Source organism: Rhinatrema bivittatum, chromosome 2, assembly GCF_901001135.1.
Source record: "Rhinatrema bivittatum chromosome 2, aRhiBiv1.1, whole genome shotgun sequence".
NCBI lineage: Eukaryota > Metazoa > Chordata > Amphibia > Gymnophiona > Rhinatrematidae > Rhinatrema > Rhinatrema bivittatum.
The window spans coordinates 820570820-820595640 of record NC_042616.1 but is presented as its reverse complement, the minus strand read 5'-3'; the positions used below and the strand labels follow the sequence as shown (position 1 = coordinate 820595640).

At 50.9% G+C, this 24821-nt stretch overlaps 1 protein-coding gene across 1 annotated transcript in view; it reads left to right on the top strand.

Moving 5' to 3' along the window:
- LOC115083418 (cleavage and polyadenylation specificity factor subunit 1-like) overlaps nt 1–24821 on the top strand; it is a gene marked incomplete in the record, with an annotated part of 265845 nt that overhangs the window by 66664 nt on the left and 174360 nt on the right. The window contains 3 exon segments of the mRNA XM_029587223.1: nt 913–1023; nt 15803–15896; nt 17692–17779. Of these exon segments, the coding sequence (XP_029443083.1) occupies nt 913–1023; nt 15803–15896; nt 17692–17779 (293 nt within the window).

Sequence of the window (24821 nt, the reverse complement as noted above, 5' to 3'; positions counted from 1 at the left end):
GCACCAGTTGTCAACTGTCTTCCCAGATGTTCCTTCCATAGCCCGCAGGGCCACGTGTAGAGAACCCAAGAAACAAGTCTACAGGCTACGCAGATATTACCCTCCTGCATCCCGTGCACGACTGGCTCGGGCACCTCAGAGGGGACATGCGCTCCAAACTAGAACATCTAGACCACAGCCAGCTCCACAAGCTGGCCCTGCGTCTGGATTTTGACTCTTTCCTAGAGAGCAGCAGTCATAGTCCAGTGGGGGGGGGGGGGGGGTCACTTGTGCCACTTTGCAACAAATTGGCATCCAATCACCATGGACCAGTGGGTACTGTCCATTGTAACCCATGGTTACCATCTACATTTTTCAAAAATTCCCCTGGGGCTTCCCACCCAATCCATCCTGGAGTTGAGATGTCCACACAGGAAAACTCGAGTCAGAGCTCTCAACCCTTCTGTCGGTCAGAGCCGTGGAACCGGTTCCACAGAATCAGCAGGGAAAAGGGTTCTCCAGATATTTCCTTATTCCAAAAAAGACCGGCAGCCTCCGGCCTATTCTGGACCTCCGTGCCTTGAATAAATTTCTTCGCAAGGAACGGTTCAGGATGGTATTCCTGGGCACCATGCTTGCTCTACTTCAACAAGGGGATTGGCTAAGCTCTCTGGACCTTCAAGACGCATACGCCCATATTGCAATCTCCCCTTCTCATTACAAATATCTGCGATTTTGTGGTGGGCCGCAGACACTTATCAATACAAGGTACTACCATTCGGCCTAGCCTCAGCACCTCGAGTCTTTACGAAGTGCCTGGCAGTCGTGACAGCGCAGTTACACAGCAGAGGCGTATACATTTTTCCACACCTAAACGATTGTTTCTTATGGCAGATGGTGGACAGTGTGTAATTTCTTCCTGTCTTTTTGCAGGTGGTGTTGTGATCTTTGCTGTAAACTCTTTGCTGTATTTGAATCAGAGCGTCCCACCCTATGGAGTATCACTGAACAGTTTGACCAATGGGACAACGGCGTTCCCCCTGCGTGAGTAAACCCTCACTTTCTATTGCAGTCAAAGTTGTTTGTGTAACATGGGGCTGACTAAATATAGAAGGGAGGTGGAAAGGAGAGTGCTTTTGTGTAGCGGGGCTGAGCAAGTGTGCAAGGGAGGTGGTTGAGGAGCGTGCAGTGGGACTGAGGGAGTGTAGAAGGGAATTGGGTGTAAAAGGAGAGAGCCTGGAGCGTGCAGTGGGACTGAGGGAGTGTGGAAGGGAATTGGGTGTAAAAGGAGAGAGCCTGGAGCGTGCAGTGGGACTGAGGGAGTGTGGAAGGGAATTGGGTGTAAAAGGAGAGAGCCTGGAGCGTGCAGTGGGACTGAGGGAGTGTGGAAGGGAATTGGGTGTAAAAGGAGAGAGCCTGGAGCGTGCAGTGGGACTGAGGGAGTGTGGAAGGGAATTGGGTGTAAAAGGATAGGGCCTGGAGCGTGCAGTGGGACTGAGGGAGTGTGGAAGGGAATTGGGTGTAAAAGGGAGAGAGCCTGGAGCGTGCAGTGGGATTTGAGGGAGTGTGGAAGGGAATTGGGTGTAAAAGGGAGTGGGACTGAGGGAGTGTGGAAGGGAATTGGGTGTAAAAGGAGAGAGCCTGGAGCGTGCAGTGGGACTGAGGGAGTGTGGAAGGGAATTGGGTGTAAAAGGAGAGACCTTTTCTTTTTCACATAAATATAGTGATGTACCAAATTTTACATTTCCCTGTACGTACCCGGATCAGTCCAGACCATGGTTATGCCTCCCTTCTAGCAGGTGGAGACAGAGAAAAACTTGAAGGGCACTCTCTCGTAACCTGGTGTGTCATCTGCATCCCCTCCGTATTTCTCTGTCTCCAGCAGATGGAGGTGATGCAAACCCTGCAGTCTGGGTTTAAGACTCTTTCCCTTTAAAAAAAAAAAAAAAGTAACAACGAGGCTTTATTTAACTGTGAATCAAGCAAAAAAGAAAAGAAGGAACGGAGAAATTTTTCTGATCCTCAAAGGGATAGGCAGGTCCTGAGGGATCATCCCCCCTGGTTGCAGGTATAGGAGCTGGGGTTGGTTACCCCGCACGCTCCTGGCGCCGGGGGGTAAAGATTATCGGTGGTCCGGTCCCTCTCTCCCCCCGCGGCACTGCCCCAATTAAAAAAAAAATATTCTTAGAGCAGCCTGTTTGTGTTCTTTTTTTATCGGGTGCAGGATCACTGCGTTTTTTTCTCAATTTATAGGCTCCCTGCCATTTCCTACTGCCATGTTTCTCCCATCTCTCTTCCTCGATGCCGCGGCCATCTTCCTGCGTTGCCTGCAGGGAGCCCTCGAGACTCTCCCATTCAGGCCTTTGCTCGAGCTGCCTTCCTGGAGGGAAAGGCAGCTCGTTTTCCATAACGGCTAGCTTAGCATAGCCCCGAGGTGCATCAAAGAGATCGGCACCTTGGGAGCCTCCGTCTGATCGGTTCCCCATCAACGTGGGAACGGTGGCCATTTTAAGCACATTTGCTGAAGCGCAGGCACGAGCTATGGGGGCAGGGGAGCTTCCTCCAGGTTTATCCCCGGGTCATGACTGTCCTGGGGGGGTCCTTCTGATCAGGACCAGGACGATTTTGACAGAGACCCCGACTCCCCGAGGGGAGGGGGAAAGGAGTGGTCCATTTCAAACCACTTTTCTTTGGATTTTGTTCTCCTGATGCATATAGCTTTTTTAGCTTCGCAGTCTCAGCAGAGTGGGGTTTTGCCTTTGAGACATTCACAGGGGCCGCCCCCAGAGTAGCCAAGCGCCAAGATTTACGAGCATCTCTGCAGGTCGCTAAGTTGCGGGGGTCCCTGGTTTCGGGCCGTTCTGCCCTTCTGGAGGGTCCGGACAATGGGGCTGCGGACGCAATTCCTTCTGCTTTGTCTCCTGCCAGCATGGGGTCTGAAGAGGACCTGGAAAAGCTGGCTCCTCTGGATGGAGATGATCCGAAGGTGGTCCGACTGTTTCACAAGGAGGAGTTGGAGCCTCTTATTCCCTCTGTCCTATCAGAACTCGGAGTGGAACTTCCTCAACACACTCCACCATAGGAATCTGTGGACCCGATCCTGGCGTTGTTGCGGGCTCCGACCAAAGCTTTTCCTTTCCATCCCATGCTCCAGCAGCTGATGACGTTCCGGATGCTGGCTTAAGGGTTGGTCGGGCTATGGATAAACTTTATCCTTTGCTCAAGGAATCCCTGGAGCTCCTGAAGTCCCCCAAGGTAGACGCTTCAGTATCGGCTGTTACGAAGCGGACTACAATTCCGGTCGCAGGAGCAGCGGCCCTCAAGGATCTCCAGGATAGGAAGCTTGAAGACCTTCTCAAACGCATTTTTGAGGTTTCAGCCCTAGGCATCTGAGCAGCGGTGTGCAGTAGTTACATGCTCCGGGCGAGCCTCCGATGGGTCCAACAGTTGTTAACATCCAGAAACCTCCCTCCGGGAAAGTCAGAACAAACGGAACGCTTGGAAGTGGCAATGGCATACGGTGCTGATGCACTGTATGACCTCCTCCACAATTCCTCTTGTACCATGTCATCCGCCGTGTCCACAAGGCATCTCCTCTGGCTGCATAACTGGTCAGCGGACGTTTCGTCCAAGATTCAGTTAGGTGATATACCGTTTAAAGGCAAGTTTCTCTTCGGTGACGACTTGGAGCAGTTGATAAAGTCCCTGGATGAAAATAAAGTTCACAAGTTGCAGGAGGACAGACCGAAGCCTTCCTGAGGCTTTCCGTCGGCCCGCTCTCATTTTCAGGGTCAGTGTCTGTTTCATCAGAACAGACAGCAGCCGGCAGGTCAACGACAGCCTATTGCTAGGCCTCAATCCTGGAACACTTCCTTTCGAGGCCACAAAACGTCTCATGAAGGAGGACCTGCCATGTCCCTCGTCTCCAAGACTCCTCAATGAGATAAGGTTGGCCCATCCTTCGATACCTCGGGTTGGAGGACGATTATCCCAGTTCCACGAGGCATGGGCCAGAATAACCTCCAATCAGTGGGTCCTAAACATTATAGAACTCGGCTACGCTTTGGAATTTGCTCGGCCAATCCAAGATTCTTTTACGATTTCTCCCTGCGGAGTGCGACAGACCCTCGACTGCCTGCTGTCTCTTGGGGCAGTAAAACCTGTCCCTCCAGAACACTGGAAGATAGGGCGATACTCTATCTATTTCATAGTCCCAAAGAAGGGGAGGGATCCTTCCGACCCATTTTGGACCTCAAAAAGGTAAACAAGGCTCTTAAGATTCCGCATGGAAAGTCTTCACTCCATTATAGCAGCGGTCCGCAAAGGTGAATTCTTAGTGTCCCTGGACCTAATGGAAGCATACTTACACATACCCATTCACGAGGATCATCAGAAATTTCTTCGCTTCATGATCCTGGGGATGCATTTCCAGTTCTGCATTCTGCCGTTCGGTCTAGCTACGGCCCCCCGCATGTTCACCAAAGTCTTGGTGGTGGTGGTGGCGGCGGCGGCCTTGAAGAGGCAAGGGTTTCTGATTCATCCCTACCATCTGGGCGAAATCGAGGGTTCTCTGTCTAGAAGCTACCAGCAAGGTAGTCAGTCTCCTGGAGTCCCTCAGCTGGGTGATCCATCCAAAAGCAATTTTATTTCTTCTCAGAAGATGGATTTTCTGGGAGGCAGATTCGATACCAGTGTCGGAAAAGTTTCTCTTCCCCCAGACAGACTGACAAAATTGATGGAGCAAGTTCGGCAATTGTTGTTGCTCCCGATGCCCAAAGCCTGGGACTATCTTCAGGTCCTCGGCTCCATGGCATCCATTCTGGAGGTGGTTCCATGAGCTTTTGCTCATATGAGACCTTTACAACGAGCATTGCTGATCCCAAGTCTGAGGAGTTCCAGTTCCCTCTACTGCTCACAGCTGACAGTATATAAAAGGAAATTCATCAATGCTGACTCCTTTGTGGAAACAGTTTCACCTAACCTACCCACTACTCTATCATCTACCTTATAAATGGCCTGTGACCGACGGCCCGCAAATGCGCAGTAGAGCGCAGCTCTACTGCGCATGTGCGGGCAAGGACGTCGATCAGGAAAAAAAAAATGGCGGTGGGGCCGCAGGAGCGGGAGGAGAAGCAGCGGCGCCGCGCGCGCGCGGCGCCGCTGCTTCTCCTCCCCAGATCTGCCGGCAGATCTCGGGGGGGGGAGGGTGTCACTCCCGCGCCCCCCGAGATCTGCCGGCAGGAGCGGGAGGAGAAGCAGCGGCGCCGCGCGCGCGCGGTGCCGCTACTTCTCCTCCCCAGATCTGCCGGCAGATCTCGGGGGGGGGGTGTCACTCCCGCGCCCCCCCCCCGAGATCTGCCGGCAGGAGCGGGAGGAGAAGTAGCGGCACCGCGCGCGCGCGGTGCCGCTACTTCTCCTCCCCAGATCTGCCGGCAGATCTCGCGGGGGTCACTGCCGCGCGGCGGGAGTGACACCCCCCCCGAGATCTGCCGGCAGGAGCGGGAGGAGTCAATGGAGCCGGGTGAGGGTTGCGGGAAGTCGCGCTTACGGCGCCGGGAGGAAATGGAGGTGGGTGAAGGGAGGGACTGAGTGGGAGGGAGGGAGAGGGGGACTGAGTGAGTGGGAGGGAGAGGGGGGACTGAGTGGGAGGGCGTGAGGGAGAGGAGGGAGTGAGGGAGAGGGGGGACTGAGTGAGGAGAGGGAGGGTGGGAGAGGAGTGGGTGGGGGAGGGGGGTGGTGAAGAGTGAGGGGAGAGAGAATGAGGGGGAGGTGAGAGACAGAGGGATGTAGCCCGTTTTAACGGGCTTTACGGCTTGTCCAATATAAATGACACTGTAATGTCTTGGAACACCGCGATTACAAATGCCTTAGACATTATAGCCCCTCTTAAGTTAATGAAATTTAACAACAATAGAAAGAAAGCCAATGCCCCCTGGTACACAAAATCTTTACACACTCTCAAAACTTTTCTCAGGAAATTAGAACGAAAATGGCGTATTACCAGAACCACTGAAACAAAAAATGCATACCGCTGCACATTACGTCACTATAATAAAGAAATAAACCTAACAAAAAAACTTCACTATGCAAACATAATCTCCAAAGCCAATGGCAATCCCAATGTACTGTTCAATATTGTAAAATCTCTTACCATTCCCCAAAACGAAAATGCCATCAACTCTGATATTAACTTCTGTAATGAAATCGCCAAACACTTTGAAACAAAGGTTTCCAGTATCTCGAAGGAATTCTCTAATCTACCCTATCCCACACAGGGAAAAGAAGTCTCCAATCAATTATTGTCACAATTCTCTCCTATATTAGAAAGTTCCATTCTGAACATTATAAGCAAACACAAACCTTCTAACTCTCCTTACAATCCATGCTCGGGAATCTTCTTCAAAGCCCTTAAACAGGAGGCTTGCTTCTTTCTCTGCCTCCTGGTTAATCAGTCCCTAGAAACCGGAGAATTCCCCCACGCCTTGAAAAAGACGTCTATATTACCAATTTTAAAATTTAAAGCTAAAGATACAACAGATCTTAACAACTACAGACCGATTGCCACCCTCACCTCCTTAGCGAAATTAATAGAATCCGTAGTACTATGCCAGTTAACAGATTTCCTCTCAGAATATAATATTCTTCACATTAACCAACATGGATTCAGAAAGGGACACTCCACAGAAACACTCTCTCTTCTTTTGATACCTTCTTTCGTGCTTTTGACTCATACACAGATTACATTATAGTCTTCTTAGATATCTCATCAGCATTCGATACAGTGGATCACCAAATTCTCATTTCAGGATTAAAAACCATAGGCATTACAGGAACAGTTTTGAATTGGTTCTCATCTTTCCTTTCTGACCGTCCTCAACAAGTTAATTACAATCAGCACTCTTCCACCCCTTACATCATTAATTCCGGCGTCCCTCAAGGCTCATCATTATCCCCCATTCTGTTTAACATATATCTCATTCCTCTATGTAATATTCTATCTTCTCTCAATCTACAATTCAAAATCTACGCAGATGATATCCAGTTTTTTGTTCCATATAAAACATCCTGGTCAGCTACATTATCCATGGTTTCTCTTAACTTATCCACCATAAACTCCTGGCTCTCCCATAATCGGCTTAAACTAAATTCTTCAAAAACTGAAATCATACATTTATCCTCTATTTCAGACCCCTCAATAGGCCCACCACCACATCTACTAATAAATAACACCACTATTCCCATAACACGTCATGCCACAAACCTAGGAATAATCATAAACTCAGATCTTTAGTTGAAACAGCATATCTCTTCACTTACTAAAAAATCCTTTTATAAACTTTTATAAACTAAGGCTTCTAAAACACCTTCGACCATTACTTTTCTACCGTGATTACAGAACCATCCTTCAACCTCTAGTCTTTTCTGGGCTAGACTATTGCAATGCACTTTACCTAGGACTACCAGATTCCTCACTTTATCCCCTTCAACTGATTCAAAATAGCGCAGCCCGGATACTAACCAGAACTCACTTACGCAGTGGGAACACTGAGAGGAGAGGATCACCTTGCTGGTGGCTGAAAGGAATCAGTAAGTTTTTGCTTGGGACATTGTCTTTTTTAAAAGTATTGGGGCAAAGTTAACTATCTGGGCGGGGGGAGGCCGCTGCAGGATTTTTGGCGGGCAAAGAGGGCTCGGAGGACCCTCCCGCCACAGGACGCCTCGGTTTCCTCGGAGGCCACGTCGGAGGAAGATTTGATAGGCCTGTCCCCACCCCCGAGGGGGGTAGAGGTAGACGGAGCCATGCCGTCAGGGGCTATGAAGCGGGGCCAGACTTCGGTGGGAGAGGTTCCCGGGGTCATCCGTCCCTTCCGTAGGGACAAACTGGGACCCTTCATACCAGCCAGCCTGGTGGAGTTGAGGATCGCTAAACCTCCAGAGGAGTCTAGGCTCGCTCCCATGGATCTGGTGTTGCGGGGGCTGAGTGGACCCCGACGACCTTGCCTTCCCACTTTCAGCTCATACACCGGACTTGGGATTAAAGGTTTCGAAAATGATGGGCCAGCTTTACCCTTACTGCAGGACGTCTTGGAAGTTCTGCGAGCTCCCAAGGGGGACGCAGCCATGTCGGCGGTCGCAAAGCGCACTACCATACCGGTCCTGGGGGGGCCACTGTTCTAGAAGTCGGAAATCCAATTGAAGAGGGGCTCTGGGGTCCTGGCCCTAGGGGCCTGGACAGCAATTTGCAGTGAGCAATTTGCAGTGATCTCGCACTCAGAGCCGGTCTACGCTGGGCCAATGGCTTCTGGCCAAGGAGGGCCGATCGGGACTGGAGGTGCCCCAGGCCGAACACCGAGAGCCGGGACTGGTCTGCGGTGCGGACGCTCTGTATGATCATTTGCGGCTTTCTGCACGCTCCATGGCAGCTACTGGCTCTGTGAGGCGGCTGCTGGGATGGCGGAACTGGTCGCCGGATGGCGCATCCGAGTCCATGCCGGGTTCATTGCCAATCAAGGGGAAGCTGCTGTTTGGGAAGGAGTTGGATGATATGAATTAGCTCCTGGGGAAGGATGAGGAGTGTCGTCTTCTGGAGGAGAGTCCACGTCCCAGTTCATCCTTCTCTTCCAGGTCTCTTTTCGGAGGGAAACCGGTGGACTCGCGCCCAGGTGCTCCTTCCCCTTCCTCCTCCCTTCGCTCGGGGGGGGGGGGGCATCAGAAGCCTCGGTTTTTCCGGGCAGGCGTTTTGGCCATGCTTTTCCCTGGCCCGTGTTAAGCCCGCACGATGATTTCTAGCCGGTTCATGCCTCGGTACCCAGGTTTCTCTCTCTTCTACGCGGAATGGGCAAGGATCACGTCAGATCAGGGAGTACTGTTGGTAATCGAACACCGTGCGGAAACGCAGACAAGCGCCAAGAGGTCCAGCAAACCTTGGTAAGGTTGTCCCAGATGAGAGCAGTTGGGCCGGTCCCACATGAGGAGCGAGGAACTGGACATTACTCCTTTCCTTTGACGATTCAAAGGAGGAAGGAACCTTCCTGCCCATATCAGATCGCAAGTGGGGTCCATAGGTGGCGGATCCCATCCCTCGCACGAAGGCGCCACGGTCCGCCATTGCCTTGATACGGCCGGGGGGACAATTCCTGGCCTTCCGGAATCTCACAGAGGCTTATCTTCTTGGTGGGCGCACTGTGGATCACCAGAACCATCTCGGGTTGTACGTCTGGGGCGAAAGTCTAGCAGTTTTCCAGCCTTGCCTTTTGGGCTGGATGCAGCCCCGGACCGTTACCAAAGTCATGGTGGTCGTAGCGGCACAGCTGCGGAAGGTGGACTATTGTTGCCCTCGTGGCTGCTCGGGCGATGTCGGAGCCCCTGTGGTTAACCATCACTCGCGATGCGGTTGGGGCGTTCCCTAGGCGGGGTGGCAAACCCCACAAAGAGGCCTCGTTCCCTCTCAGTTCCTGGAGTTCTAGGAAGCGTTGCTCGAGACTAGCCAGGGGACGTATTCTTTTATCGGAGCAGGGCCACACATGACGGGGGCAGGTTCGACCTTTGTTTCAGAATTAGCCGCCGACTGTTTGGTTTTATCTACAGAGGATAGGATCCATGATGGCAACGCGGGGCCTGGTACCCTGGTTTTCGTGCACATGCGTTCTTGCAATCCACGGTGTCGGTGCAGTTTTCTTCCCCGTCGCCTCTGACGAAGCTCGACTGGACGGGGGTCACCTGATTGGACGGGGGTCACCTTGGATGCGAGCCTTTTTGGTCTGAGGGTGGAAGTCAATTCAGGGCTGTTGACCGATCTATGTTTCCCCGAAGGTCAGTTCGGGTTCTCTCAGACAACGCGGCAACGGTGGCCTACATTGTTCGGCACAGGGGAACTAGAAGTTAGCTGGTGGTCTTCGCTAGTCTCCGGCCGCGGTGGACGGAGCGTCACCTGCTAAGCATAGCAGCATCTCGCATAGCAAGGGTCGACAAAGTTCATGTGGATTTTGGGCCGCCAGCATGTCGGCCCAGTAGAATGGGACTGACAGGCAGGGCCTCCCATCTCATCTGCGTCAAATGGGGCACGCCGTCTAGGGATCTGATGGCAACGTTCCAGAAGGCCAAGGCTCCATGGTTCTTGGCTCGCCGGGGAGACACGGGACAGGAGGAGTAGCTGCCCTGACGTTACCGTGGCCCACGAAGAGTCTTATCTACGTCTTCCTCCTTGGCCTCTGATTAGCGGAATCCTTCGGCGCTTAGAGACCCATCTGGCTCCTGCATGGCTAGGAAGGCCCTGGTGGCGGTTCTCCTCAACCTGGCGGTGGAGGCACCGCGGTGGTTGCCGTAACTTCCGGATCTCCTCCTCCAGGGTCCTATGTGTTTGTGATCAGGTAGATTGCCTTGGCGGGCGGCGTGAAGTTGAAAGGCGTCGGCTTAGGGCCAAAGATTACTGTGACACAATGGTACCGCCTTGCTAAGATCGCTGAAGGAGTCAATTTTCTTGGCGGTGGCGTGAGTGTGGAATATCTTCGAATTATGATGCGTTGGACGGTCAATTCCCGCTCCTCGGTACTCCGTTTTCAGCTTTGGCTTTCTTCTGGCTCTCGGGCTATCCTGTAGTTACCTAAGGGTACAGGTAGCGGCTGTCGGTTGCTTTCGGGGGTTGCTTTGCGGCACGTCCGGGTTTTGCACCGAGTCCCGAAGGGGCGGATCAGTGGCGGTTCAGTTTGCGGCCACCTTGAGGGTCCCCAAAGCCCTATCTGCTCCTCCTTTCACACCTTTTCAAAAGGCAACCCTTAAGGACATTACGTTGCAGGCAGTGTTCTTGGGGGTGCCTGCCAGTAGAGTGTCAGGGCTTTAGGCCTTATCTTGCGGGGAGCCTTTTCTTACGAATTCCACTAGCCGGGGTGACACGGTGCATGGTCCCCTCAGTTCTCCCAAAGGTAGTATTCTCCTTGCACCGGTATTGGTCGGTGGAACTTCCTTCCTTGACGATATCCGGGAGTCGGATCCCTTGGCGATGGATTTGAGGAAGTTGGATGTGTGTGCATCTTTCCCGCGGTAGTTGGAGGTGTCGAAGGATATCGATTTCCGATTCACCTCCTGGTAATCTGTCAGGGCCAAAGGAAGGGAAGTATGGCCTCCAAGGTTCCCGTGGCTCGCTGGTTGAAGGAGGTTATAGGTTCCGCATACTTTCCTTTGCGGTAAGTTGGTTCCGCGGGGGACTCAAGGGCCGTTCGACAAGGTCCCAGGCGGTTTCCTGGGCGGAGTGTATGCGGATCTCTACACAGGAGTTTTTTGCAGGGCTGCCTCTTGGCATTGCCCGTCATTATTTTTTTTGAATGTTCAGTGTTCAAGTGATGGCAGCTTCGGAGCAGGCGTTTTAAGAGTGGGCCTCTCCGAATCCCACCCCAAGTGGTTTCAGCTCTGGTACATCCCAGGAGTCTGGACTGATCTGGTACGTACAGGGAAAGGAAAATTAGGGCTTACCTCCGATAATTTTCGTTCCTGTAGTACCAAGGATCAGTCCAGAGTCCCGCCCTCTGTGTTTTTTTTCTCTGTTTTCAGAGAGTCCGCTGCGTTGTTGTCTGTTCTGAGAAGGGGGCGAGATTTCCTTATATGGTTCAGTAGCTATATGCTGATTTTCTTTCCGGGGCAGGTCTCTCATTGGGGACTGTGGGCCCGGGGTTTCTTCGGTTAATATTCCGGGGGGTTTAGTTAGTGTTTAGTTTCCGAGTTCTGCTTTGACATTGTGTTATACTGACAGGCTGTGGGTGGCACCCTGGTATATATAAGGGGAGCCTGACAAGTTTGGCTCTGTCTCCATCTGCTGGTGCGGAGGCACAACCCAGGAGTCTGGACTGATCCTTGGTACTACAGGAACGAAAATTATCGGAGGTAAGCCCTAATTTTCCTATGATGCATTAGAATTAGGGCATCCCGACAGTGAGGTTCCAATAATAAGAAAAGTAGTCCAAGTGCCTGTAACCAAAAACTCACCAGAGCTAAAAAAAACTCCTAACTTATCCCTATCAATTAAAAAGCAGAATGAAAATACAAACAAAAAACAAACTTTGAAATGTTTGTATGCTAATGCCAGAAGTCTAAGAAGTAAGATGGGAGAATTAGAATGTATAGTAGTAAATGATGACATAGACTTAATTGGCATCTCAGAGACATGGTGGAAAGAGGATAACCAATGGGACACTGCTATACCGGTGTACAAATTATATCGCAATGACAGAGAGGAGCACTCGGGAGGAGGTGTGGCACTTTATGTCCGGGATGGCATAGAGTCCAACAGGATAAACATCCTGCATGAGACTAAATACAAAATTGAATCTTTATGGGTAGAAATCCCTTGTGTGTCGGGGAAGACTATAGTGATAGGGGTATACTACTGTCCACCTGGTCAAGATGGTGAGATGGACAGTGAAATGCTAAGAGAAATTAGGGAAGCTAACCAAATTGGTAGTGCAGTAATAATGGGAGAAGGGAAGGGTTAGGCCAGCCATCATAGTTGGTGATTCGATTATTAGAAATGTAGATAGCAGGGTGGCTGGTGGACATGAGGACCGCCTGGTAACTTGCCTGCGTGGTGCGAAGGTGGCAGACCTCATGTGTCACCTAAATAGGATTATAGACAGTGCTGGGGAGGAGCCGGCTGTCGTGGTACATGTGGGCACCAACGACATAGGAAAATGTGGGAGAGAGGTTCTGGAAGCCAAATTTAGGATTTTAGGTAGGAAGCTGAAATCCAGAACCTCCAGGGTGGCGTTCTCTGAAATGCTCCCTGTTCCACGTGAACCTTGAATATTGTGTACAATTCTGGTTGCTGCATCTCAAAGATATAGTTGCGATGGAGAAGGTACAGAGAAGGGCAACCAAAATGATAAAGGGGATAGAACAGCTCCCTTATGAGGAAAGGCTGAAGAGATTAGGGCTGTTCAGTTTGGAGAAGAGACGGCTGGGGGGGATATGATAGAGGTCTTTAAGATCATGAGAGGTCTTGAACGAGTAGATGTGACTCTGTTATTTACACTTTTGAATAATAGAAGGACTAGGGGGCATTCCATGAAGTTAGCAAGTAGCACATTTAAGACTAATCGGAGAAAATTATTTTTCACTCAACGCACAATAAAGCTCTGGAATTTGTTGCCAGAGGATGTGGTTAGTGCAGTTAGTGTAGCTGGGTTCAAAAAAAGGTTTGGATAAGTTCTTGGAGGAGAAGTCCATTAATGGCTATTAATCAAGTTTACTTAGGGAATAGCCACTGCTATTAATTGCATCAGTAGCATGGGATCTTCTTAGTGTTTGGGTAATTGCCAGGTTCTTGTGGCCTGGTTTTTGCCTCTGTTGGAAACAGGATGCTGGGCTTGATGGACCCTTGTTCTGACCCAGCATGGCAATTTCTTATGTTTTTATGACATTGATCAGACAGGCTAAGAGAGAATTTGAAAAGAAGTTGGCCATAGAGGAAAAAACTCACAATAAAAACTTTTTAAAAAATATATCCAAAGGAGGAAGCTTGCGAGGGAGTCAGTTGGACCGTTGGATGATCGAGGGGTTTAAAGGGGAACTTAGAGACGATAAGGCCATCGTGGAAAGATTAAACAATTTCTTTGCTTTGGTGTTTACTGAAGAGGATGTTCAGGAGACACCCATTCCAAAGAAGGTTTTCTTGGGTGATGATTCTGATCAACTGAACCAAATCACGATGAACCTGGAAGATGTGGTAGGCCTGATTGACAAACTGAAGAGTAGTAAATCACCTGGACCGGATGGTATACACCCCAGAGTTCTGAAGGAACTAAAATATGAAATTTCAGACGTATTTCAATTAATTTGTAACCTATCATGAAAATCATCTGTTGTACCCGAAGATTGGAAGATGGCCAATGTAACCCCAATATTTAAAAAGGGATCCGGGGTGATCCGGGAAACTATAGACCAGTGAGCCTGACTTCAGTGCCGGGAAAAATCATGGAAACTGTTATAAACAATAAAATCACAGAACATTTACATAGACCTGGTTTGGTGGGACACAGCCAACATGGATTTACTCAAGGGAAGTCTTGCTTCACAAATCTCCTACATTTTTTTGAAGGGGTGAATAAACATTTGGATAAAGGTGAACTGGTAGATGTAGTGTACTTGGATTTTCAGAAGGCGTTTGACAAAGTCCCACATGAGAGGCTTCTAGGAAAAGTAAAAAGTCATGGAATAGGAGGCGATGTCCCTTTGTGGATTGCAAGTTGGTTAAAAGACAGGAAACAGAGAGTAGGATTAAATGGTCAGTTTTCACAGTGGAAAAAGGTAACAGTAGAGTGCCTCAGGGATCTGGACATGGACTGGTGTTTTTTAATATATTTATAAATGATCTGGAAAGGGGTATGAAGAGTGAGGTGATCAAATTTGTGGATGATACAAAATTATGCAGAGTTGTTAAATCACAAGCAGACTGTGATACATTACAGGAGGACCTTGCAAGACTGGAAGATTGGGCATCCAAATGGCAGATGAAATTTAATGTGGACAAGTGCAAGGTGATGCATATAGGGAAAAATAACCCTTGCTGTAGTTATACAATCTTAGGAGTTACCACCCAGGAAAGAGATCTAGGCGTCATAGTGGATAATACATTGAAATCGTCGGCCCAGAGTGCTATGGTGATCAAAAAAGCAAACAGAATGTTAGGAATTATTAGGAAGGGAATGGAAAATAAACTGGAGAATGTTGTAATGCTTCTTTATTGCTCCATGGTGAGACCGCCCCTTGAATACTGTGTGCAGTTCTGGTTATTGTATCTCAAAAAGGATATAGCTGCACTAGAGAAAGTGGAGAGAAGGGCGACCAAAATGATAAGGGTCATGGAACGGCTGCACTATGAGGAAAGGCTAAAGAGGTTAGGGCTGCTCAGTTTGGAGAAGAGGCAACTGAGGGGGGATATGATAAGTCTATAAAATCATGAAAGGACTTGAACAAGTTAATGTAAATCGGTGATTTACTCTGTCAGATAATAGAAGGACCAGGGGGCACTCCATGATGTTAGCAAGTAGCTCATTTAAAACAAATCTAAGAAAATTCTTTTTCACTCAGTGCGAAGTTAAGATCTGGAATTCATTGCCAGAGGATGTGGTTATAGCAGTTAGTGTAACTGGGTTTAAAAAAGGTTTGGATAAGTTCCTAGAAGAAAAATCCATAAACTTCTATTACGGTAATTAATAAGCAATAGTAACTTATGATTTATTTAATGTTTGGATAATTGCCAGGTTCTTATGGCCTGGATTGGCCACTGTTGGAAACAGGATGCTGGGCTGATGGACCCTTGGTATGACCTAGTATGCCGTGTCTTATGTTCTTATATATATTCTGACTCTGGGTGCGGCTGTGTCAGGTGGTGATGGAGATCGGGATGAGGTATAATGGGATTCTGGGCTTGGCTGTGAGTGTTCTCCATGTATGTGTTTGTCTCTTGGGGTGGGAGGAAGGTGGAAGTGGTGTTGGATGTGGCTGTGTGGTGCTTGAGGGTGGGACTCTGTATAGGTGTAGGTGCTGCTGTTTTTCCCTGTGTATGTGTCGGTGTGGGGTTAGCAGGTACTGATGAGGCTCTGGACATGTTTAAGGGTATATATGGTTGACACTGGTTATCATTGTGTGGGTGGGAGGAAATGGGTGGCTTTGGGTAGGGTAGCTTCTATGTAAGTGGCTGATTCTAGCTCCTGTGGGTGTTTCCCTTTTGCACTTCTGATGCTTGCTTGTTATTGTAGAAGTACAGGAGTGTGTGTGTGTCCATGTATATGCAGATTACACTTGTGACACTTGTGTATTTCTCTCACTGCAGGAGTTCAAGAGGGGGTGAAGATTAGTTTGGATTGTTGCCAAGGAACCTTCATCTCTTACGATAAGATGGTGATCTCTCTGAAAGGCGGAGAAATGTAAGATTAAAACAAATCATAGGAAATATTTTTTCCACCAATAAGCAGGCCAGAATTAGCCATGTTCTGTGCTAGTGAGCCCCCCTGGCGTCTCTGGACAAGACATGCGTGGGAGTTGTCAGCATAGCTCCTCAGTCTATTTCTCTCCATGCTCTGCAAGGATGGTTTTCTTGACCCTCTGTTTTTTTGACAACTGTCATCACACCTATTTTTTCTTTCATCTTTTTCTACCCTTGCTTTTTTAAGCCTCAAATAGCACTTTTCTGTGCTACCTCCAAAAAAAAGAAGAAGAAATGAGAATGTGGAAGAGAGAGCTACCAGTTTAAGGCCTGCTCATGTGTTCAGATCATGTCCCTAACTGATGGGCATGACTGCTGCTATTGATGTCTGGTGCCAGACCATGACCAATCAGCTTATCAACCCTGCAGCCACATGTCTCTATGGGTGCAGCGAAGATTGAGTCCCTTCAACTCCAGCACAGCTCCCCTGCCACCTTGGGTAATGACAAAAGTCAGTCCTTAAGTGCCAGTGACGCTAGAAATTGTAAGAGCTCTGCCATCTCGATGCCTCACAAGGGTGCGTTGGCACACCCAGGCTGGAAACTGAAGCCAAAACAGGATGAGTCGACGCATTCTGTGTCGTCCAAGAAGTCTTAAAACAGAGCATCGATAAAGACTTATCGACACTTTCCGCGTTGCAGGGACCAAAACAAGCGTGGTGATTCAGTTGCATAAAGTGCCAAAAACATCTGGCGCCAGCACATCGACACAAGCATCTGAAAAAGACTGGCCCCATCAAAGCTAACTCAGACGCATGTCCTGGAGCCTCCGACGCAAAAGAAGCTTCCCCAAACAACATATTTCATCATCAGACTGGGGCACAGTCATCAGAACTGCCCCTGCTAATTTCCACTAGCTCTGACAATGACCCTGACCCACATCCACATGCCGCGCAGTCCACAATGTCCAGGGGATTGCTGTGTCAGGTTGTAGGTTTTCCAGTGCTTCCAGGACATCCAGCTGTGGAAGCCACAAGAGACATTCTATAGGCAGATATACTACATATAACAGATATACTATATAACAGAGTTATCTAGCTCCTTGTAATGATCTGTCCCTGGATCTGCCTGCACCCTTCACTAGAGCTTTGCCGGTACCACAGCTCCTGTCCCAAAGACTCTGGCTTCAAACTCCGTGTCCCTTGTGCTCAGTTCTACTCTATCATCTCTGGAAGGCGAGCCCATTCTAGTTTGAGGAATATGCCTCGCCTTTGACTCTGGGGCGACGCTCCAAAAAGTGATGATGCAAATTACCGTTCCCTATACATACCCAGATCAGTCCAGACTCCTGGGTTTTCCTCCCTGTAAGCAGATGGAGACAGAGAAAGTTTCATTGACACTGTACATAACCCAGTGTGCTACCTGCAATCCCTCAGTATCTCTGTCTCCAGCAGATGGTAGATGGTGTAAAACCTGCAGTCTGGAGAGAAAAAAAAAGATTAAAAGACAAAATTTCTTTTATTTTTTATGCTGGTCACTTTAGAAGAGGAAGTCGACTGGTGTTAATATTTTGTTTATAATATTATCTGATTTGGATGTGGATTTGTTAACCACCCCAAAAAGTAGATGATGTGGTTTAGAAATATTTTAAATAAATAAGCTGAATGTAAGACCTGTGTGGGTGGTAAAGGGTATTAAGAAGAAATATTTGTTTTACTTTCTCTGACTTGCTTTCAGGACTGTACAAATATCGAGCTGTAATTTGTCATCTCTTTGATTCCCTTTATCTCCCCCCAGCTACGTTCTGACTCTTATCACCGATGGGATGAGAAGCGTGCGTTCCTTCCACTTTGACAAAGCAGCAGCCAGTGTCCTCACCACATGCGTAAGTTCATTGCTCTGTTCCCCTTCTGCCTTTTCTGCATAACACTAAATCCTCAAGCGTAGGCTGACTCTTTGTTTAACACAGATTTCTGATATCAGACTGTGATTTTGCGCCTCAGTCTGATTATCACTGCTGTCCCCTCCACTCCAGAGAGCCCTCATGGAATGCGTCTCTTACCGTGTCCTCTGATTTCAGTGCCACCCTCACTCCCAGCACCCGAAACGGTAAAATATGAGCTCACTCTATTAGCTGACTCATGTATACGCTGTGGGGCTGGGAGACAGTATACAAGTCCTGGCTTATGGTTGAGAACATAAGAAAATGCCATACTGGGTCAGACCAAGGGTCCATCAAGCCCAGCATCCTGTCACCAACAGTGGCCAATCCAGGACCTGGCAAATACCCAAAAACTAAGTCTATCCCATTCTACTGATGCTAGTAATAGCAGTGGCTATATTTTAATAGCAGGTAACGGACTTCTCCTCCAAGAACTTATCCAATCCTTTTTTAAACCCAGCTACACTAACTGCACTAACCACATCCTCTGGCAACAAATTCCAGAGTTTAATTGTGCGTTGAGTAAAAAAAAACTTTCTCTGATTATTTTTAAATGTGCCTCATGCTAACTTCATGGAGTGCCCCCCTAGTCTTTCTACTATCCGAAAGAGTAAATAACCGATTCACATCTACCCGTTCTAGACCTCTCATGATTTTAAACACCTCTTTCCCTGTACGTACCTGGATCAGTCCAGACAGTGGGTTATGTCCCCAATCCAGCAGATGGAGTCAGCACAAGCTTTGAGGGGGCGTATCCATATATACTACTACCCCCTCTGCAGGAGTTCAGTATCTTCTGACTCCAGCAGATGCGAGTAGGGGAATCAGGCTTCCCCTCCTTTTCCTTTTTCTTCACTTTCTAGCTTGATTATGGCTTGTTGTTGGCTTTTTCTGTGGATCAAGTTTGTATCAAGTTTGTATTAAGTTTAAAAAAAAAAAAAAAAAAGGCAGAGTTCTTTCAACTCCTGGGGAGTGGCTTCTCTTCCTTGTCTCTTCTCTGCGGCCTTGCTGTTTATTTCTCGTTGCAGCCAGGGGTAAGTTTGTTTTTCCTTTGTAGTTTTTTCCTTCACAGCTCAGCCCCCGGTGCCTGTGAAAGCCGGTGGAGCCGGCCTCTTCGCTCTTTACTCCCTCACCCGCGGCCATTTTACAGCTCCTCATGGGCTGCTGAGCCATTTAGGGAAAGATGTCTGGGGCGGGTCGTGTGGCTGGGAAGGCCCCCCCCGCGGCACCCTCCTCTATTTTCGGACAGCGGGCAGTGCGGGCCGACCGGGCCCCCCCCGCAGCGGCGCCTTTGTGCGCGTGGCCCCCCCCGTGGCTTTTTCTTTTCTCCTGCAGCGATCCCGATGCCGCGGCCGTCCCGCTGTGCGGCCTGCAGAGACCCGGGGTCCCGGATTTCCCGGGAGGGCATCTGTGCACGATGCCTTCCCGGGGGGGAAGGTACCTCACAGTCCCTGACTGATTTCTCTTTTTTGCCCGGGCGGTGCGGGCCGGCCACTCCGCCATTTTTGGCGGGAACGGCGGCCATTTTACATTCTGAGCGCCCTGAGGCGCAGGCCACGAGGGGGAACGGATCCCTGGAGGCCACGAGGGAGAACGGATCCCTGGAGGACTCTACCAGCGGGGGTGTTCCCCCGATTTTGGTGCAGGAACCAAGCACCCAGAGCCAGGGAGCAGGAACCACGCCGCCCCCGAAGCGCTCCCGAGCAGGCCGGGGTTCTCTCCGGAGTTTATCCTGCTCATGCATACCGCTTATCTGCAGGGGCTGGAAGCACCTGTGGGACCCCCCCCCCCTCCTAAGATCCCTCGGATGTCGCCCTCGACGCCGGCCCCCCCCGACCCTCCGGGAGTGGGGGCCTCCCGCCTTCCTACCCGGGTCTGATCCACGCCCGCGGCAGTGGGGGCGGTGCCAGACCCAGCGGGACATGGACTTGACCTCCCGGACGGGGGACAAGGGGACGGCACACAGGAGGGGGATGATCCGCGTACCCTACGCCTCTTCCAGAGGGAAGAGCTGGACGACCTCATCCCGCAGATCATCCAAGAATTAGATTTGGATCCGCCACCAGACCCGCCTGCCCCAGTAGCTCCCGCTGTCATCACTTCTTCAAGGAAGGGAGATCCTGTCCTGGCGGCACTCCGGCCGAGGGCTCGGGCTTTTCCCATTCATGACTCGTTTTTACAACTTCTCACCAGGGAATGGGACACCCCGGAGGCCTCCCTGAAGAGCAGCCGGGCTATGGAAAAGCTGTACCCGCTCCCCGAAGATTTTCTGGACCTCATCAAGGTCCCAAAGGTGGACTCCGCAGTGTCGGCGGTCACGAAGAGGACGACTATCCCAGTGACGGGAGGTGCGGCGTTGCGGGACACACAGGATCGTAAGTTGGAAGTTTTCCTTAAGCGGGTTTTCGAGGTCTCCGCTCTGGGTATGCGGGCGGTGATGTGCAGTTCGCTTGCCCAGCGGGCTAGTCTCCTTTGGGTGCAACAACTCCTCACGTCTCAGAACCTGCCGTCCGATGAGGCTGCCCAGGCAGATCGGCTAGAAGCCGCAGTGGCGTATGGGGCGGACGCCTCGTACGACCTTTTTCGGGTCCTCACAAGATCCATGGTTTCGGTAGTGGCAGCACGACGACTACTGTGGCTACGCAATTGGGCGTCTGATACGTCCTCTAAGTCCAGTCTGGGCTCTCTTCCCTTCAGGGGCAAGTTCCTCTTCGGGGAGGATTTGGACCAGATCATCAAGTCCCTGGGGGAGAACGCTGTTCATCGGCTGCCGGAGGATAGGTTTCGACCATCCAGAGCGTTTTCTTCTTCTCGGACCAGAGCCAGAGCGCAACGGCGCTACAGGGGCTACAGACAGACGGGCTCCTGGCCATCCGCCCCCAGGTCTCAGCCCTGGTTGCGCGCCTTCCGCGGGCATCGGCCCGCACGCACTACTCCCGGAACCGGGAACCCCTATACCAAGTCTTCACAATGATGCCAGTCTCGCCCACTCCCCTGTCCCCAGGATTGGGGACCGACTAACGTATTTCTAAGCGGAGTGGGCACGGATCACCTCGGACCAGTGGGTCCTGGATACCATAAAACACGGCTACGCATTGGAATTTGTCCGCCCCCCGCAGGGAAGGTTCATCTTTTCCCCCTGTGGCTCTGACCTCAAGAGAGGAGCGGTGCAGCTGACTCTGGACAGACTCCGGGAGATAGGCGCTACTGCGCCTGTGCCCTTCGGAGAGGTGGGCTCGGGCCACTATTCCATCTATTTCGTCGTACCAAAGAAGGACGGTTCCTTCCGGCCTATCCTAGTCCTCAAGGAAGTCAACAAATCCCTTCGAGTCGTTCGGTTCCGCATGGAAACACTCCGGTCAGTGATTGCGGCGGTGCATCGGGGGGAGTTCCTCGCCTCCCTGGACTTAACGGAGGCCTACCTGCACATTCCCATCCGCCCGGACCACCACAGTTTCCTTCGTTCAAAATTCTGGACCAGCATTTTCAGTTCACGGCTCTCGCGTTTGGATTGGCGCCGGCGCTGCACACCTTCACCAAGATCATGGTAGTTGTGGCGGCAGCTCTCCGGAAGGAGGGCATCCTGGTTCATCCTTATCTGGACGATTGGCTCCTCCGGGCGAAGTCATTCGATCATGGACGCTCAGCGGTGACTCGAGTAGTACGGTTTCTACATTCCCTGGGATGGGTAGTGAACTTCTCCAAGAGCTCCCTCATGCCCTCGCAACGCTTGGGTTTTTTTTGGGGGCAACTTTCGACACCCTACTGGGCAAAGTTTTTCTGCGCCAGGACAAAGCTCAATCCTTGCGGGATCACACACGACGGTTCTCTGCGTTACCAGAGCCCACCTCCTGGGACTACCTGCAACTCCTGGGAGTGATGGGGTCCACATCGACCTTGTACCTTGGGCTTTCGCGCACCTCAGGACCTTACAGTGGGCGCTCTTCTCCCGTTGGAAACCAGTATTGCAGGACTATCAGATGATTCTCCCGCTCCCACAGAATGCCAGGGACAGTCTGGGCTGGTGGTTGGATCCGCCGAACCTGGCCCGTGGCAAGTCCCTCGATCTGCCAAATTGGGTGGTGGTGACCACCTATGCCAGTCTAGCAGGCTGGGGTGCAGTCTGCGATCGAAGCGCCACGCAGGGGACGTGGTCCACGGTGGAGGCGAAGTGGTCAATCAACCGTCTGGAAACCAGAGCGGTCCGGCTAGCTCTGCGACATTTCCTCCCGCTTCTTCGGAACCGAGAAGTCAGAATCCTATCGGGCAACGCTACCACCGTGGTCTACATCAACCGACAAGGAGGCACGCGCAGCCCGCAGGTCGCGCTCGAGGCGGCGCTGCTGATGCAATGGGCGGAGCGTCATCTCGTCCGGCTAGCGGCCTCGCACGTCGCCGGTGTGGACAACGTCCAGGCGGACTTCCTCAGTCGTCAACTGCTGGACCCGGAGAGTGGTCTCTCTCCGACAAAGCAATGCAACTTCTCGTCCATTGGTGGGGGGCCCCCCACTTGGATCTGATGGCGTCCGCTCTCAACGCCAAGGCTCCATGCTTCTTCAGTCGCCGGAGAGAGCGCGGAGGGAGTGGATGCCCTGGTCCTCCCGTGGCCGCCATATCTTTCTTTTCCACCATGGCCCCTGGTGGGCAGGATGCTCCGCAGAATAGAAAGCCATCAGGGGACCGTGGTTTTCGTCACCCCAGAATGGCCCAGGCGACCCTGGTTTGCGGACCTGCTACAGCTGGTGATCGACAGGCCAATCAGGCTGGGGCACCTCCCCCAGCTCCTACATCAGGGCCCGGTATTTTTCGAGCAGGCAGAATTCTTCTGTCTTGCAGCCTGGCTTTTGAGAGGCGCCGCCTCCGGCGTCGGGGCTACCCGGAGGCGGTAGTATCCACGCTATTGCGGGCACGAAAGACATCGGCCTATGTTCGAGTCTGGAAGGTGTTCGAGCTGTGGTGTACCAGCCAGGCCACGAGACCCGCTAAGGCTTCTGTACCTCAGATCCTTCAGTTTCTACAGGCGGGGGTGGAAAAAGGGCTCGCCTATAATTCACTACGGGTTCAGGTGGCCGCCCTTGGCTTGCTGTTGAGCGATGGGGGCTCTCTTCTACAGCATCCTGACATTGCTCGTTTTCTCAAGGGTGTCAAGCATATGCGTCCTCCGTTACGGGACCCTTGTCCCTCCTTGAGTCTTAACCTTGTGCTTTGCTCCCTGTCGGGACCACCGATCGAGCCGCTGCGCAGCGCAACGATAAAGGATCTCACTCTCAAGACTGTATTTCTTGTGACCATCTGTTCCGCTCGACGCATCTCGGAGATGCAGGCTCTGTTGTGTAGAGAGCCCTATCTCCGTTTCTCCGACTCTGGAGTTTCGCTTCGCACCGTTCCCTCCTTCCTTCCGAAGGTGGTTTCTGCATTCCATGTGAACCAGACGGTGGAGTTGCTGTCCTTCTCTTCCTCAGAGCCGAAGTCTCTCCGTCTCTTGAATGTCAAGCGCACTCTGCGCCTCTATCTGGAGGCTACAAATGAGTTCCGGACCTCTGACCATCTCTTCGTACTCTGGGCCGGTCCTAAGAAGGGGTCTCAGGCCTCGAAGACTACCATTGCCAGATGGCTGAAGGCCGGCATTGCTGCTTCTTACATTGGGGCGGGACGGACTCCCCCACCCGGAATCGTAGCGCATTCTACACGTTCTCAGGCGGCTTCCTGGGCGGAGGTTCGCTCGGTATCCTCGCAGGAAATTTGTAGGGCAGCCACCTGGAAATCGTTACACACGTTCTCGAGGCACTATCGTCTGCACCTCGCCTCTTCGGTCTCTGGACACTTTGGCGAGCAGGTTCTCCGAGCAGGCCTCGCAGGACCCCACCCGATTTAGGGAAGCTTGGGTACATCCCACTGTCTGGACTGATCCAGGTACGTACAGGGAAAAGAAAATTATTATTTACCTGCTAATTTTCGTTCCTGTAGTACCATGGATCAGTCCAGACGCCCACCGCGTTTGGGTTCTTGATCCTGCTCAGCTCTGCGCTGCTTCTTGCTCGCAGTTGTTTCTTTTCGCTGTTTTTCACAGCTCCCTACAAGTTGGTAGGATGTTTGCAGTTACTTGTTGCGGTTACAATTGTTTTCATTATCTGTTTCCACAAACTTGATCCTTCGGGGGTTTCTACTCGGGCTTTGATATACTCGATACTGAACTCCTGCAGAGGGGGTAGTAGTATATATGGATACGCCCCCTCAAAGCTTGTGCTGACTCCATCTGCTGGATTGGGGACATAACCCACTGTCTGGACTGATCCATGGTACTACAGGAACGAAAATTAGCAGGTAAATAATAATTTTCTTATCATATCCCCCCTCAGCCGTCTCTTCTCCAAGCTGAAAAGTCCTAACCTCTTTAGTCTTTCCTCATAAGGGAATTGCTCCATCCCCTTTATTATAGTAACATAGCAATGGCAGCAGAAAAAGAACAAAATTGTCCATCTAGTCTGCCCAGCAAACTTCCCAAGGTAGTAACTGCTGCTCCGTGCCGGTTAAGCTTTTTTATTCATTCCCATCCTCTAGCCTTTATGGATCCACAGTGTTTATCCCATGCCCCTTTGAAATCCTTCACAGTTTTAGGCTTCACCACTTCCTCCGGAAGGGAATTCCAGGCATCCACCACCCTCTCAGTGAAGAAATATTTCCTGACTTTGGTTCTAAGTCTTCCTCCCAGGAGTTTCAAATCGTGACCCCTAGTTCTACTAAATTGCTTCCAATGGAAAAGGTTTGTTGACGACTATGGATCATTAAAACCTTTCAAGTATCTGAAAGTCTGTATCATATCACCCCTGCTCCTCCTCTCCTCCAGGGTGTACATATTTAGATTCTTCAGTCTCTCCTCATAAGTCATTCGATGAAGCCCATCCACCTTTTTGGTCGCCCTTCTCTGGACTGCCTCCATCCTGTCTCTGTCTCTTTGTAGATATGGTCTCCAGAACTGAACACA